Here is a 15,830-nt window from a genome sequence, read left to right as displayed (position 1 = left end):
GATTGCTGCAGCTCTTGAGGCAAGAGCTGCATACAAGTCGAACTGTTCAAGGCCTCCAGCTCTTTTGCCGCAAAATGTTATCGACATCAATGTTGAGGGGATCCCCGCACAAGCACTTATTGACACGGGGGCCATCGTTTCCGTAATATTAAGACCCTAAGTTGCAAGTAAAAAAATGTGACGTCGCTCTAGGGCATGATGTTCCGCACGGCCAACTCGCATTGCATAGAACCTTCAGCTGTGCATACTGCACGTGTCATTATTCAAGGAGAACTTTATTTCATTAAATTTTTGGTGCTGCCGTTATGCTCCCATGAGGTCATTCTTGGATGGGACTTCCTTTCGCGTCATCGGGCCATCACAGGTTGCTCATGTTTAAAATCGCCCATACATCACTGCGAACTTCTCGTTTGAAGAATTCTCTTTTTGAAGCTTGGAAACTTGTCTTTGCTGGAGACATAGATTTAGCGCTGAAAGTGTAGTATCGTGCGGCGGACGCGGCGCACGGAGAATACAGGGCAAGGAGAACATGCAGACAAGCCAGACGAGAGAGCTGGACTAAGTTTATTACGAGCATCAACTCGTACACTGATGAAATAAATGTGTGGAACAAATTCCAGAAAATTAAAGGCCAATAAGCATATTCTCTCCCATTAGTAAATACCCTCGGAGAAAGCTTGAAGGACCAAGCTAACTTTCTTGGTGCACATTTGAAAATATATCCTGCTCCTGACACTACTTTGAAGCATTCCAAAAATACAAAGCACAGTTGAAACAACGAAACCTAGAAAGAAAATTTAGAAAAGTCAAGGATTATAACGAGCCATTCTGCTTAGCAGAATTGCAAAGAGCACTGAACTGTTGCAACACATTTTGTCCAGGTCCTGCCTGCATAATGTTTGAGATGCTGAAGCAACTACCCTTTGAAACACAAAGAACTCTCCTTTTTTTTACAATCTTATCTGGTTTTCTGGTGTGATCCCCTTTATTTGGAAGGGAAACTGTGATAGTTCCTATTTTGAAGCAGCATAAGGATCCCTCGACTGCATCAAATTACAGGCCTATAGCATTAACCAGTTGCATTTGTAAAGTTTGTGGGGGTGCTGACACCCCCCCCCCTGTAAAGTTGTCTGCGCCGCGTGGCGCACGTGTCTCGCCCCGGGGCGTTATTTCGGTGGTGACCACCACCGGGCGATAGATGGCGTTGTGTTCGCTCTGAGTACCACTGTTGGTAGAGTGGCAGCGCCGGTGGTGGCCCCTGGCGGAAGGCGGGCCTTGGTGGTGGGCGAGCGTTGAGCGAGTCTCTTCTGCGCGTGGCGGCTGCCGCGAACGGTTGTCTGTAGCGCGGGTCCCCGGTGCTCGGCACCGCGGGCTTCGCGTCGGGGTCCCGCGTGTAAGGTCAGGCGTTGGCGACGCCGCCTTGGGTATGTGCTAGTGTGTTGGGTGTGTTAGTGTGTGTTTATCATGTTATTGTGTGTTTAGTGTGTCCTGGCATTACGTTGTTTGTATGGTTTAGTGGGTTAGTTGAAATTGTTGTATCATTCGGCGGACGATATCGTCGTCTAAATTGGTTAATAAATGTATGTATGTGGGTTCGTTGTACCGATCGTGTCAACTGTGTCCGTTCACTCCGAGAGCGTGGCGTGGCGGTGCGCGCGTTCGCCTCGCCGAGACCCCACACTGGCTGCCCAACGTGGAGCTCTTGGAGTGTCGGACGTCGGTTCTTGCGGTTCGGTACAGGGATTTTGTTAGAGCCGGAGTAGAGTAGGCCTAGGGGGGACTTCTTTGCTAGCGTCGGTGGTGCGCTTTATTGAGAAGCGAGGGGATTGGTTTTGTAACGTGTTTCAATTTGTCGGCAAGTTGACTTTCTATTCATTTTTTTGCTCGCAAGTGTTGTTATTTTTTGTTGTTAGTTTTCAAAAACGTTGTTGAATTAGGACGAGAGCCATGCGGTCCGCATCCTGGGGTGAGCAAGGCCTAGAGCACGTGGTTTGTAGGCCAGGCCCGAAGCGAGTGAGTACGGAAGCCTCGTGGGTGGTCCGATTTTCTGTAAATAGCTTCTTCTATCTCTTTGGGCTCAGGGAGCCGGGCGTCGTTGCTGACTTGTATTGCGGCTCGACGCCGGGGCGTCGTGACACCGCCCGGGGCGGTGGACGCCGATCGCTCGGTAAGCTGCTGTGTGCGGCGAGCGATAGGGCCACCTCACAGAGTGGACGTCTCCTCGCGGCTGCCTCTCCTGCGCCTAGGCTGGGTGGATGCCGGTTGTTGCCGAGCGACTCATTAGGCCTAAGGCTCTGCGCAGCCGCCTGTCGCACGTGGCACAACTAGGTGGATCGTAGCGTTGAGGTGTTGCGCTCTGCTTCCCTCACTTTTTTTTTCTTGTGAGCACAAGTTAGGAAAAGTGATTTTTGTTTTTATTTTGATGGGCGTCTCGGCCGCTACCGATGTATTAGCTAGCAGTACTGACCACCGTACCACGTGGCCGAAAAGCCTGAAGCTCCCTCCCCTGGGCCGCGCTCCTTTGTTTCTTTCGAGTTTTGTTTTTTGTTGATGTATTCAGCGGGAGGGATGTCATCCACGGCCGGCTGTCCTGCGCATCGTCAGCGTCGCTGGCCAGGAATGCGGTCGTGAGTTCGGGTGATGAAGATGCCTGGGACCTGCGCAACTGCCTGCAGTCCGGCGCCCTCGTGAGTGCTGGTCGCAACTGGAAGACGTGTCGGCGCTAGCGACGGATCGTCGCGCCGACGGCAACGTTGCTGTTGCGGGGCCGGTACTGAGGTGAAGTCTAGCCGGAGAGTGCAGCAGTGTCGACCGGCGGCGGTGTCGTGGCGCAAGGACATTATGGTCGTGCGATATCATTTTTTTGTTAAAGCTTGTGTAGCTAATTTCTGATTTCGGGATATGGTTTGATTTAAGGTTGGGGGAATGTGGGGGTGCTGACACCCCCCCCCCTGTAAAGTTGTCTGCGCCGCGTGGCGCACGTGTCTCGCCCCGGGGCGTTATTTCGGTGGTGACCACCACCGGGCGATAGATGGCGTTGTGTTCGCTCTGAGTACCACTGTTGGTAGAGTGGCAGCGCCGGTGGTGGCCCCTGGCGGAAGGCGGGCCTTGGTGGTGGGCGAGCGTTGAGCGAGTCTCTTCTGCGCGTGGCGGCTGCCGCGAACGGTTGTCTGTAGCGCGGGTCCCCGGTGCTCGGCACCGCGGGCTTCGCGTCGGGGTCCCGCGTGTAAGGTCAGGCGTTGGCGACGCCGCCTTGGGTATGTGCTAGTGTGTTGGGTGTGTTAGTGTGTGTTTATCATGTTATTGTGTGTTTAGTGTGTCCTGGCATTACGTTGTTTGTATGGTTTAGTGTTAATTGAAATTGTTGTATCATTCGGCGGACGATATCGTCGTCTAAATTGGTTAATAAATGTATGTATGTGGGTTCGTTGTACCGATCGTGTCAACTGTGTCCGTTCACTCCGAGAGCGTGGCGTGGCGGTGCGCGCGTTCGCCTCGCCGAGACCCCACAAGTTCAAAAAAAAAAAAAGACCAATTGCTGCCTACTACACTTCCTGGAATCAAACAAACTGCTAGACCCATACCAGTGCGGGTTTAGAGAAGGCCGATCCACCATCGATCTTCTTACACGGATTGAGGCACTCATCATCTTATACGGATTGAGGCACTCATACATGAAGCTTTGGTCCATAACCAGTTTTTCTATCTGTATTCCTCGCCATGGAAAAGGCCTTTGTACGGCGTGCAGGTTTGGGATATTTAGAGACCTCTTGCATATGGGTATACGTGGTAATATTGTTACGTAAAAATGACACGAGGCGTGTCTATTTAAAATCTATATTCAAACTGATGCGTATGGCGTCGACTAAGATGGAGGACAGCACGCACAACCGACAGACCATTTCCTCGTTGTCGTCTTCTGACCCCTGATATGTCAGCTACGTAGCATTACCCCCCCCCCGCCCCCGCCCGCCCCGGCGGTAAAAGCGCCGTCTCGGTGCACATTAACTACGATCTTCAGTAGGCAGGTGGTAAGGTTTTAGCCTGCTGATGTGCACAACATCACTGCGTGTGCTTGCAGGCAGGCTTGTGGTAGATGCAGGAATGATCTCATAGGTGACGTCGGTTACATGGTGGATGATACGGTAAGGACCCATGTAGCGAGACAACAACTTCTCTGATAAGCCAACTCGACGAACTGGGCACCACAGGAGAACAAGAGAACCGGGTGAGAAGTGAACGTCAGCATGCTGGCTGTCGTAGATGGCTTTCTGGGTGGCTTGCGAAGCCGAAAGTCTAGAGCGGGCGATCTGACGTGCGTCGTCGGCACGAGCAATAGCGTCGCGTGCATATTCGGTTGACGGCGTTGTAGTGGTTGGAAGTAGGGTGTCGAGTGGTAACGTCGGATCACGGCCATAAAGCAAATAAAAGGGTGAATAACTAGTAGTGTCATGGTGCAAAGAATTGTACGCGAAGGTCACGTGAGGTAGCGCCAGGTCCCAGTCATGGTGGTCGGAGGACACATACATCGCAAGCATGTCCATGAAGGTCCGATTTAGCCGTTCGGTAAGGCCATTTGTTTGGGGATGCTAGGAAGTGGTCAGCTTGTGGTGCGTAGAGGAAGAGCGCAGAAGATCGTCGATTACATGGGACAAAAATGCACGGCAGCGATCCATGAGTAATTGGCGAGGAGCGCCATGGTGTAGGATGACATCGTGGAGCAAAAAGTCTGCAATGTCAGTAGCGGTGCTGGTTGGGAGTGCTCGAGTGATGGCATACCTAGTCGCGTAGTCTATAGCAACGGCGACCCACTTGTTGCCCGATTTCGACTCGGGAAAAGGACCGAGAAGATCTATACCAACACGAAAGAAAGGTTCGGTCGGGATGGAGATCGGTTGAAGAAGTCCAGGCGGGGGCGCAGTAGGTCGCATCCTACGTTGGCATTTATCGCAGGAGGACACGTATCGGCGAACGGACCGGGCGAGACCGCGCCAAAAGAAGCGGCGACGCACGCGGTCGTACGTCTGAGATACACCCAGATGACCAGCAGTTGGTTCATCGTGAAGCTCGTGCAGCACGGTTGAACGCAAACTTTTTGGCACGACAAGGAGCTCAGGGCCATCTGACTGGAGGCTACGACGGTACAGCGTGCCATTCAAGAGGACGTACGTGCGAAGTGACGTGTCGTTCGGAGCAGATTCGAGATGGTCAATAAGTTGTCGAAGAGAAGCATTACGACGTTGTTCATGACCAATATGAAGAAACTGGGACATTGACATGACGCTAAGGCTAGGCTCAATGTCTGGTTCGTCGGGCTGATCAACAGGGTGGCGGATAAGCAATCGGCGTTCAGATGGAGACATCCAGACTTATAAGCAAACCGAGTAGGAATACTCCTGTAGGCGTAATGCCCAACGACCAAGTTGTCCAGTGGGGTCCTTTAGAGAAGAAAGCCAACACAGCGTGTGATGATCTGTGATGACACGGAAAGGGCGGCCATACAAGTAAGGACGGAATTTCGAAACCGCCCAAACAAGGGCGAGACATTCCCGTTCTGTTATAGAGTAATTGCGTTCAGACTTAGAAAGCAGACGGCTTGCGTACTCGATTACACGGTCGTTGCCCCCGCTGAATTTGCGCCAAAACTGCACCAATTCCGTGACCACTCGTGTCTGTTCACACTTTTGTCGGAGCATCGGGGTCGAAATGTGCAAGAATAGGAGGTGTCGTTAGAGTGGTGATTAGCTGAGAGAAGGCGTCAGCTTGAGGAGGGCCCCAACAAAATGAGACGTCTTGTTTGAGAAGGTCGGTGAGTTGCCGTGCGAGTGCCGCAAAGTTTTTCACGAACCGGCGAAAGTAGAAGCAGAGGCCCACAAAACTGCGAACATCATGGACAGAGCGTGGGACTCGGATGTTTGTTAAAGCGCGTACTTTCACCGGGTCTGGTCGTACGCCGGCAGCGTCAACAAGGTGACCCAATACGGTAATCTGACGAAGACCGAAGTGGCACTTGGAGGAATTGAGCTGCAGGCCGGTCCGTCGAAATATGGATAGAATGGTCGAAAGGCATTCAAGGTGGGTTGCAAAGGTAGGTGAGAAAATGATCACGTCGTCCAAGTAACACAAACATGTCGACCATTTAAATCCTTGTACGAGCGTGTCCATCATTCGCTCGAAGGTCGCTGGAACGTTGCAGAGACCGAAGGGCATGACCTTGAATTGGTAAAGACTGTCAGGGGTAACGAAGGCGGTCTTTTTTCGGTCTATGTCATCTACAACAATTTCTCAGTAGCCAGATCGGAGGTCGAGAGATGAAAAGAAGGTGGTACCATGGAGGCAATGGAGGGCATCGTCAATGCGTGATAGAGGGTACATGTCTTTTTTGGTAATTTTGTTGAGGTGGCAATAATCAACGCAGAAACGCCATGAGCTGTCTTTTTTTTTTCACTAAAACCACGGGAGATGCCCAAGAACTCGTTGATGGTTCGATTACGTTTTTCGTAAACATTATGGTCAGTTCTTTTGAATCACTTCTCACTCGGACGCTGACGCGCGGTACGGCCGACGGTGAATGGGCGCAGAGTCACCAGTGTTAATTCCGTGAGTGACAATTTCATTCCGGAGCAAAGGACGATCGTCAGTGTCGAAAATCTCGCTGTGTAAGGCCAAAACCTGGGTGAGAGCGTCGGCCTGGTGAGGCGAAAGCTCCGATCCAATCATGTTTCGAAAAATAGCATCGTCTGAGCTGGGTGACCGTGAGACTGCGCTTCGATCAGGGGCAGATACAGCGACAACATTGACATCGTCCTCTGTTATGGCATTTAGCTGGGCTAGAGACATCTGGCAGGGCAACACTTGAAGGGTGAAACCAAAGTTAAGGAGCGGAAGTAACACACAGTTATCCGCTATGGTCGCGATGGTATAGGGTACAGTAACACTGCGCATCAGCTGAACGTCAGCAATTGGCGTAACGATATAATCACCGCCAGGAACGGGAGGGGTCGATGACAAAGACATGTACGTGACGGCTCGAGGTGGCAGGCGAAAGTGGTTCAGCTCAAGCGGCTGGTGGGCTTTGCAGAGTAGTCGGCAAAGATTGGAAGATCAAGGCTGACAGTACCAGACGAACAATCAATCAAGGCCGAGTGTGCCGAAAGGAAATCAAGGCCAAGTATGAGGTCATGAGGGCAGCAGGCTAGCACGGCAAAAAGGACCACGGCGTGACGACCGGCAATGCTGACACGAGCAGTGCAAATTCCGATTACTGTACAGTATCGCCATCGGCAACACGTATTGCCTGCGTCGTAGATAGCGTCGTAATCTTTTGCAAGCGGCAGCGTAGAGAAGCGCTCATAATAGACAGGTGCGCACCTGTGTCAATGAGGGCAGTCACAGGAACATGGTCGACTTGTACTTCAAGCAGGCTATGGTGCGTGGGAAGCGTCAGAACAGGATTTTCAGCCGTCATTGGTATTTCAGCTTCATCTCTATAAGCTGCAATATCTAGTTTTCCTGCTGCGGTCGTCCAGAGAAGCTCGGCGAGGAAAAGTGCCGAGGTGGCGGAGAGCGGGATTGGCGACGGAGAGCGAGAGCTGCGGCGACTGGACGAAGGGGCGTCAGGGTAGCGGCGACCGGGCAATGGGGCGTCAGTGGAAGGCTCGTAAGATGATGACGAATAGAAATTGAAAGGTGCGGCGACTGAACGTCGAGGGGTCGTCGGATCCATGAGCGCCGAGGTAGAGAAAGTCTGACGTGGTTGGTTTGACCTACGGCGGCGGCAATAGCGAGAAACGTGCCCAGGCTGGTGGCAGGAAAAACAAATAGGCCGGTCGTCGGGTGTTCGCCATTCCGAAGGGTTACGGAAGGGCATTGTTGGAGGTGAACGACGAGCGTGTCTTCGGGAGTAAGACGGGACTTCAGGGCGAGTCAAGGGACATGCTAATGGAAGGCCGAGGTTCGCAAACTCCTGCCTCACCACAGCTTGTATTAACGCCACTGATGGCTGTTGTTGGTTAGAGGCGAGCGTTGCGAGAACGGGTGGCTGAAGAGGAGCCTGACAGGCGGCTTCGATTTCCTGACGAACAATGCGTGTGACGTTGTCATACGTGGGGGACTGGCGGGCGGCTTCACACGATGAGGTTGCGGCCGTGTTGGGCAGCCGGGTGAATCGCTGAGTAATACGACGGCTCTTGGCTTTTTCGAACCGCTGGCACTCTTTAATGATGGCGTTGACCGTGGCAACGTTGTTGTAAACTAAAATATAAATGCGTCGTCTGCTATGCCTTTCAGCACATGGGCCACTTTCTCAGACTTACTCATGTGCTCGTCAATCTGGCGGCATAGGGCGATGACGTCGTGAATGTATGCGATATACGACTCCGTCCACGTCTGGGCATGAGCCGCCAGTTGATTCCGCCTGCGATCTGCCGCCCAATGGTGTCGCCAAAAAGGTCGCGGATCTTCTCTTTAAAGGAATCCCAGTTTGTAATCTCCGCTCCGTGCGTCTCGAACCACACTCGCGGTGGGCCATCGGGATAAAAAAACACATTGGCAAGCATAAGAGTCGGGTCCCACCTATAGCTTGCACTGACCTGTTCGTACCGGTTGATCCATTTGTCGACGTCAATGCCATCCTGACCGGAAAATACACCGGGATCATGCGGCCATTGCGGAGCTTCGTGATGAAGACGGGGAAGTACCCAGCACGTCCACCACAAAGATGTTACGTAAAAATGACACGAGGCGTGTCTATTTAAAGTCTATATTCAAACTGATGCATATGGCGTCGACTAAGATGGAGGACAGCACGCACAACCGACAGACCACTTCCTCGTCGTCTTCTGACCCCTGATATGTCAGCTACGTAGCAATATTTCCAATATCATGGAAAGTTACCTGTCTGATCGCATATTTTGGGTTCGAGTGGGCGATGTCTTGTCCCGGACATTTGTACAGGAAACTGGAGTACCACAAGGTAGGGTACTGAGCTGCACGCTCTTTGTTATAAAAATGAACTCTTCTCGTCTGTACATCCCCCACAACATATTTTACTCCGGATGTGTAGACGACATCCAGATGGCTTTTAAATCATGTTTCCTCGGCATCTGTGAGCCACAGGTCCAGCTTGCTCTAAACAAAGTGTCCAAATGGGCTGATGAAAATGGGTTCAAAGTCAACCCACAAAAAAGCACATGTGTCCTGTTCGCATGAAAAAGAGGCTTACGCCCTGATCCTCAGATTGTCATGAAAGATGAACGTCTGCACGTAAGCACAGAACATAAGTTCCTAGGTATAATCTTGGACACGAAACTAACATTTGTACCACACATTGAACACTTCAAAAATAAATACATGAAAACAATGAATATCCTGAAGGTAGTGTCGCACAAATCCTGGGGCAGCGACAGAAAGTTCCTCATGAATCTGTACAAAGGCCTGGTACGTTCATGTCTTGACTATGGGGCAATAGTATATCATTCAGCCTCGCCAAGCGCATTGAAGATTCTAGATCCTGTTCATCATCTGGGCATCCGCCTCTACAGGTGTCTATCGAAGGAGCCTTGCAGAGAGCTTTTATGCTGAGCCGAATGAGTGGTCACTCTGCCTGCAGAGGTCCTACATGTCTTTTATGTATTATCTGAAAGTGATCAGCAGTAAGAAACACCCTATGCATTCCATAATTAATGATTTTTCTAGTTCTACACTTTTTGGAAACCACCCCTCGATGAGGCAGCCTTACTCACTTCGCGTGAGGGGCCTAGCCGAGATAACAGGTGTGCAGCCTTTTGAACAGTGTCTCATAGCTCAACTCTGATAAGCACCTGCCTCTCACCCTTTGGTTTCAAAGGGGTTAAAGAGGCATTCGTGCTATTCTACAATAACTCACTTGTAGATACCATGATCACTTCTAATTCATTCTATACCCATACACCGAATCACGTATCACTGTCATAATTGTTTACTTTATACACACATTTTACGCTTCTATACACCACGTGATTTTAGGCGTTTATACAGCCGTAACATACCCTGTCATCGCAATCATTGGTCACTGCTTACATTGCATCAAAGTCATGGCGCTCTTTGGCCCCCCATTGCCCTTGAGCCACAAAACTCGGCTAATCATTATCATGAGTTTGTTATATTGGTTAATACTTTCACCATGGTCGTACAGCTCTCATTTCTTGGGGACAGGGCGGGGTTCCACCACCCTGTATGAAAGCTTGCACATGCGTAGTGTGCATGCATATACCTGCTTTGAATATCAAGTACTGCTAACACGAACAAGCAAGTGTTCCGTAGCACACGGTTTTATTTATTAGAAACCTAATGACATGGATCGGTGTACGGAAAGAAAGGAGCACTCCTATTACAATAGAAACTACGATTGGCCTTATCTTAAGATACACCACTCCAGGCTGAGCTTCATTTGGCAGTCAAGTGGACGACATGCTTATTCAGCTTTTCACAGGACAATGATACACGGAATTGGCAACACAAGTCACAATGCAGACTTACCGCGAAAACTGTCAAGGAGTTGCCTGTACCAGAGCAGCAGTTCAGCGCATAAGTGCTTTCATCTTTTGTAGAAGCCTGCTACACGTGAGCAGTTATGTTCTTTAACTTTGGCCCCGCTTGACAGGTTCTGCAACATGAAATAAATCTGATGTGGCTCACCGAAGATTAATGTTTGCACTGACAGCACAGCTATTTTCTTTTTTTTTTCCTGTCTGTGGAATCCTTTTTGTCGATGGTGATGATGAGGCGGCCAGTGCCCATTCGCCTTCGATAAAGCAGTGTGATCTAACGCCACCATCAAGAAACTTCAGCCAAGTGAAAGTGCCGCATTGACCCTGTTTAGTGTTGCCACCTTTGTTTTCTTCACCAGCGTAAGGTAATTTAGGAGAAAGGAATAGTAACTGAAACATTTAATAGACTTCACTCAGAATCACATGCAAGCAAGTATGTTGCTATTGCGTAGTGCTCAGCACTTATGCTATGTTGGAATCAGCTTTGTGTTCATTTTTTTTTGCATTTTTTTCTTTCATAATGCAGCTCGCATGTGCACTTACCGTTTTTGCAGATTGTGTACTATTGGTCGCTTGCATGTGTCTTACTATTTTTTGCATCAGAGTTACTGTGACATGTTCTTTGCAGTATTGGCAGTCTCGGACATTCATGTGGCACGAGTCACAGCCCAACAATGAATCTCAGCCAAGTTGCCCAAATACCTGCGTCTTGTTGCTCTGGCACTCATTGCTTGGAAGCCTTGTTTCAGGAAAAGCTTCTTACATAAGTTTTGATGCAGGAGGATGGCCAACCTGTGCTGCTTGGGGAGGCCCTGGTGGGTGGTGGCTCCCAGCTGGTGCTTGGTCAGCTGCAGCCACTGCATATTGAAGATGCCCCACTGATGTTTGCTCCGGTTACTAGTGCTGAGGGCTCCCTGGTGGCCACACCCTCTATGGAAACCTCATCACAGCAAGAAGAGGCAGCCAGCCCTCCCAGGTACGTGCACACCATGGTCATTCATAATGTCGCAGTGCTCTTTGTGGCATTTGATGGGAGAGGCGCTGCAGATGCATTTGCTTGGAGCCTTGCCGTTCCAGCACCAAGTGGCCCCAACAGATGCTCGCGTGCTTTTCTTTGTTTGATTAGATGATTTCATGAGCAACAGAGGCTGCTGAGTGGGCGAGCCTGTTTGTCTGCGGGCAGATGCTCATGCTCCCTGTTGTTTCTTCTTGCACAGTGAAGAGGCAAGTCGATGGCTTGAGTGAAGTGAAGAGCAAAACAACATATTCTGATTATCAACTGTGCATATCTCCTCTAGCATTCGCTGCAGGCTCGTGCACAACTGCTACATTGCTACTAAATTTTGATCTGTAGGTCGTTTAGGTGCCCTTAAGGACTGCTTCTCTGGCTTTTCGTCAGTATCTCGCCACGCATGGTACATCGGCCTGACTATCTGTGCATGCATTTCAGTATGGCAGGCAACGAAATATAGCGAAGGCAAAGTTGCCTGCTGAGACACTTGAGCAAAGCGAGATTACATTAGCACTTCACAGAGAACCCAAACTTTCTTTAGAGGTTGCTACTATTTCATGCTCCCATTTGGCTGTCAAGGCCAAGGATTTCCGTCAGGTTAAATTAAGAACAGTTGTTTGGGTGCAGCATCAGCCAGCTGTCTCATTGTTGTCTTCTCCGGCTATGGCTTGTTTATCGGTCTCTGCGAACTAACACTACATGTTTTCAGAAGTGGTCAAACACAGACGTGTAGCTTAGTCATGGTGCCTACTACATCTACCAAAGTACTGTAGCCCGAAATGGTTTGGCATCTACCTTCACGCACTGGTACTGATAGACTTCAGGAACACCGGTAACTGGCTGATGTAGGAAAGTCGCTTTGAGGACCATGCCCCAACCTGTAGGCTCAATGCTTCGAAAGAAACATGGGTGTATTCACCTCTATATTGCAAAGGGGCCGAAGTGCATGTGCTATTCGATATGCAGTAGACTCTCAGTAAATAGAATTCTTTTGAAAGGATAAGAGACAGTAGAATTGGGCATGTTAGTATAAAATGATAAAGAGGGGATAGAAGAGGCGAGACAGAGTGCTGAACTGCCAACAATTTACTTCTTGCGAAAGTCTTCACTTTTATGCAGTTACCAGTTGCACCAGTCGTGCGCGAAACACAAGTGCATCACACCTGCAAGCAAAGAAACAACTTTTTTTTATCGGTGAGTGCGACAGAAGGGTTGCTAACACAAGCATCTTTTAATGAGCATATCTTTTCTGCCTCTATGATGTCACGTATGGTGCGATCCCTCCATGTTGCAACAATAGTACAATCTGAAAACACTGGCCGGCAGCCACACGTGCTGCAGTGAACGGACAGCCATCCTTGTTTATAATGACCCACGTTTTACAGTACGATCCACTGTTAGGGGGAAGACGCGCGTGGCCAGCGGTCCACAGGGCACCAACTGCTGGCAAGATTTGGAAACGCGGAGCATGTGCACAGAATTGGGAGAGTGCTTCGTGCCCTGCATCGTCTGCTACTTCACCGCCCTAGCGCACTGCAGGTGCTAACGCCGTGCTTTGTTTCAGTTATTGGAAGGAGCTGCTTGTGCTCGTTGCATGAAGCACCAATATTCTTGTCTGTTATCAAAGGCAGCCGGTTGTTAGTCGTGCAAATCACGACTAACATTTGTGTGAGCATTTCAGATTTGGGTGCACGTTAAAGAACCCCAGGTGGTCGAAATTTCCGGAGCCCTCCACTACGGCGTCTCTCATAATCATATGGTGGTTTTGGGACGTTAAACCCCACATATCAATCAATCAATCATTTGTGTGAGCATTGACACTATAGGTTACGCAAGTGATGGACTTCGTTATCGCTTTCACACAATTCCACAGCTGAGGGCACAATTCTTCGCTGAACAAATTTTCAGGGGTGCCAGCTTTTATATGTAGCATGGCCAGGCCACCTGAGGATGAAAGGCTTCTCATAGTTGAGCTCTACACTAAAGAATACAATCAGCGTGCTGTCGCTGCCGTGGTAAACAGACCAATGAAGACCACAACAGTGCTTATGTGCCCCTGCCCCTTCCTCCTCCACTCCCGTCACCTGACTTGAACTTAATTGAAATTGTGTGGGACAGAATGAAATCATCTCTCTCTCGGCAAACTCTCCGCGTCAAATTTATGGATGTCCTTTGGGTTTCCATAAACGAAAAGTGGGAGCTGGCTTAAGTGCGATTCAGCTGTCATGGTAGCTCTGTACATGTCTCGGCCTGCAAGGATGAAGGCTATACTTGACGCTGGCGGTGACATCAGCCGATACTGAACAAAGCTTTTTCATTCTTCTAATGTTTAGAGGCCGTAGATCTGGCCTGCTCCATCTTTTGTCGCAAAATTATGACGAATAAATTTTCTCTTTTGTGTTTTATGCACTTCATTTCTCATGCGCGCACATAATAGGGAAGCGCCGTACATATCATAAAAGTGCATGTTATCGCAATTCGAAATATGGAGCTTCTTCAGATGGTGCTCCTTTAATCGTCTCACACGATTTAGAATGTTAACAATAATATTTGCCTGGATGTCGCAAGCCAGAACCAGAACATAAGGATCACGCTGTATTGATCCTTCGAAGAGATTTCATCCTCAAGTATTTTCTTAACTCACCACGATGGTATAGGGGTTATGGTACTCGACAACTGGCCTGAGGCCGCGGGATTGAATCCCGGCTGCGACAGCCGCATTATCGATGAAGGCGGGAATATTTAACGCTTGTGTACTTTGATTGCAACCACTAGTTGTTGAAATTTCTGGAGCCTTCCACTGCGTTGCTCATAAACGGACGGCTGTTCTGCCATTTTAAATTGCAACATTTATTTATTACTAAGTGTTTATTAACATGCTTCTAAATATAATCATGGCTTTTCGTTATATATCACCTTTAATCGAAATTCTACCGCTGTGGTTACGAGTCGCATCGTTTCGAAACTGGTGATATACCACAGCAAGAAACAAGCTGGACCTTTTGTTTGCCTGCCGACTACCTGACAGGGCTTCGGCAGACCAGCAGTGACATGAATCGTTCCGTGGAAAAACGAAAGCGCTCGGCAAGCGCAGGGGCAGAAAGTAGCAGATGAAATGGGACGTGCGCCGCTATTGGGAAGCGCCACTCTTGGGCTTTAGTGCGCGTGTGCCACATTTACAAATTTCGCCACCGGATCGTGCCAGGCGGGCTGTGCGTTTCCGTGTTCCCTATAACAGTAGACCGTACTGTACATGTCTTTCTTCAGCATTTAATTTATACAATGACCTGTTTGACCGACATAATATCTTCCACGCAATAACAGCAGCTGGTACACCACATTACAGATACAATCTATAAATTTATTTGCATGTTTTGTAGTGCAATCGAGTTTGGGTTTGGACAAAGGAACGGACAGTTTGCACAGGCGACTCAATTTTTGAGGGGCTTTAAGGACCACCTTCACATTAGCTCGCTGTGCTACTTTCTCAAGATTGAGCGCTATCTTGTGTATATATGGAACCACGGCAAAAGCTTGTCTAGCTGTGACAGGTTGCAATACGTTATCGTTCTCATTTACCTGAAGTTCACGCAAAAGGCCTTCAGATATCCAAACTTGCTCATTTTTGGGGTAACTAGCCGACGTCAGCCTTGAAAATTGCTCAACAAAGCTTTCAGTACTTTTGTGCACACAGGATTTTCGCTAGACATTCATGAAGCAAGATTTTGCCATACCTCGCTGAACTAATTTAGAATGCGTGGAGCGAAATGGCAAAACAGGTTTATTTCCAGGCGGTTGATACAACCAGCAAGTGCGGCCATTATTTAGGAATAGCTTAACGTCAAGGAACCTGATTTCACAATTCTCAGAAAGTTCATGGGTAAGCTCAAAATGTTTGAAACCACTTCGAATCAGGTCTAAAACGGCAATAGCGTCAGTCTTATATGATGTAACATCGGTGTCCATAAATATTAAAAATTATCTATGTATCTGGAAAGGTGCGTCACATTAGTGTTAGCAAGAACATCTGATATGGATCTGTCTAATTTGCCCATGAACAGGTACGATGCGAGCGATGCCAGAACCAATACAGATACCGGCTTTTTGACGGTGAGGTTTTTTCATCCCATAAGATGTACGTCGACTGAAGGTAAAACCTAAGGAGCTTTAAAAACACAACGACGTTGACGCCAGACTGAGTCTGGAATTTAGAGGCACCAAACTCATCTATATATTTTTTAATGCATTGTAACAAGGAGACATGCAGAATAGAATATAATACAGGTCCG

General features: G+C 49.0%; 1 protein-coding gene across 8 annotated transcripts in view; it reads left to right on the top strand.

The window, feature by feature from the left end:
• LOC119169139 (uncharacterized) overlaps positions 1-15,830 on the top strand; it is a 748,171-nt gene that overhangs the window by 21,905 nt on the left and 710,436 nt on the right. For all 8 annotated transcript variants that reach the window (XM_075883059.1, XM_075883033.1, XM_075883044.1 and 5 more), the window contains one exon: positions 11,309-11,505. In XM_075883059.1, coding sequence (XP_075739174.1) covers positions 11,309-11,505 — 197 coding nt within the window. The remainder of the gene's footprint in view (positions 1-11,308; positions 11,506-15,830) is intronic.

The sequence above is a fragment of the Rhipicephalus microplus genome, chromosome 2 (assembly GCF_043290135.1).
Source record: "Rhipicephalus microplus isolate Deutch F79 chromosome 2, USDA_Rmic, whole genome shotgun sequence".
Classification (NCBI taxonomy): domain Eukaryota; kingdom Metazoa; phylum Arthropoda; class Arachnida; order Ixodida; family Ixodidae; genus Rhipicephalus; species Rhipicephalus microplus.
The sequence above is the reverse complement of the archived record's forward strand: the minus strand, read 5'-3'. Positions and strand labels throughout refer to the sequence as shown.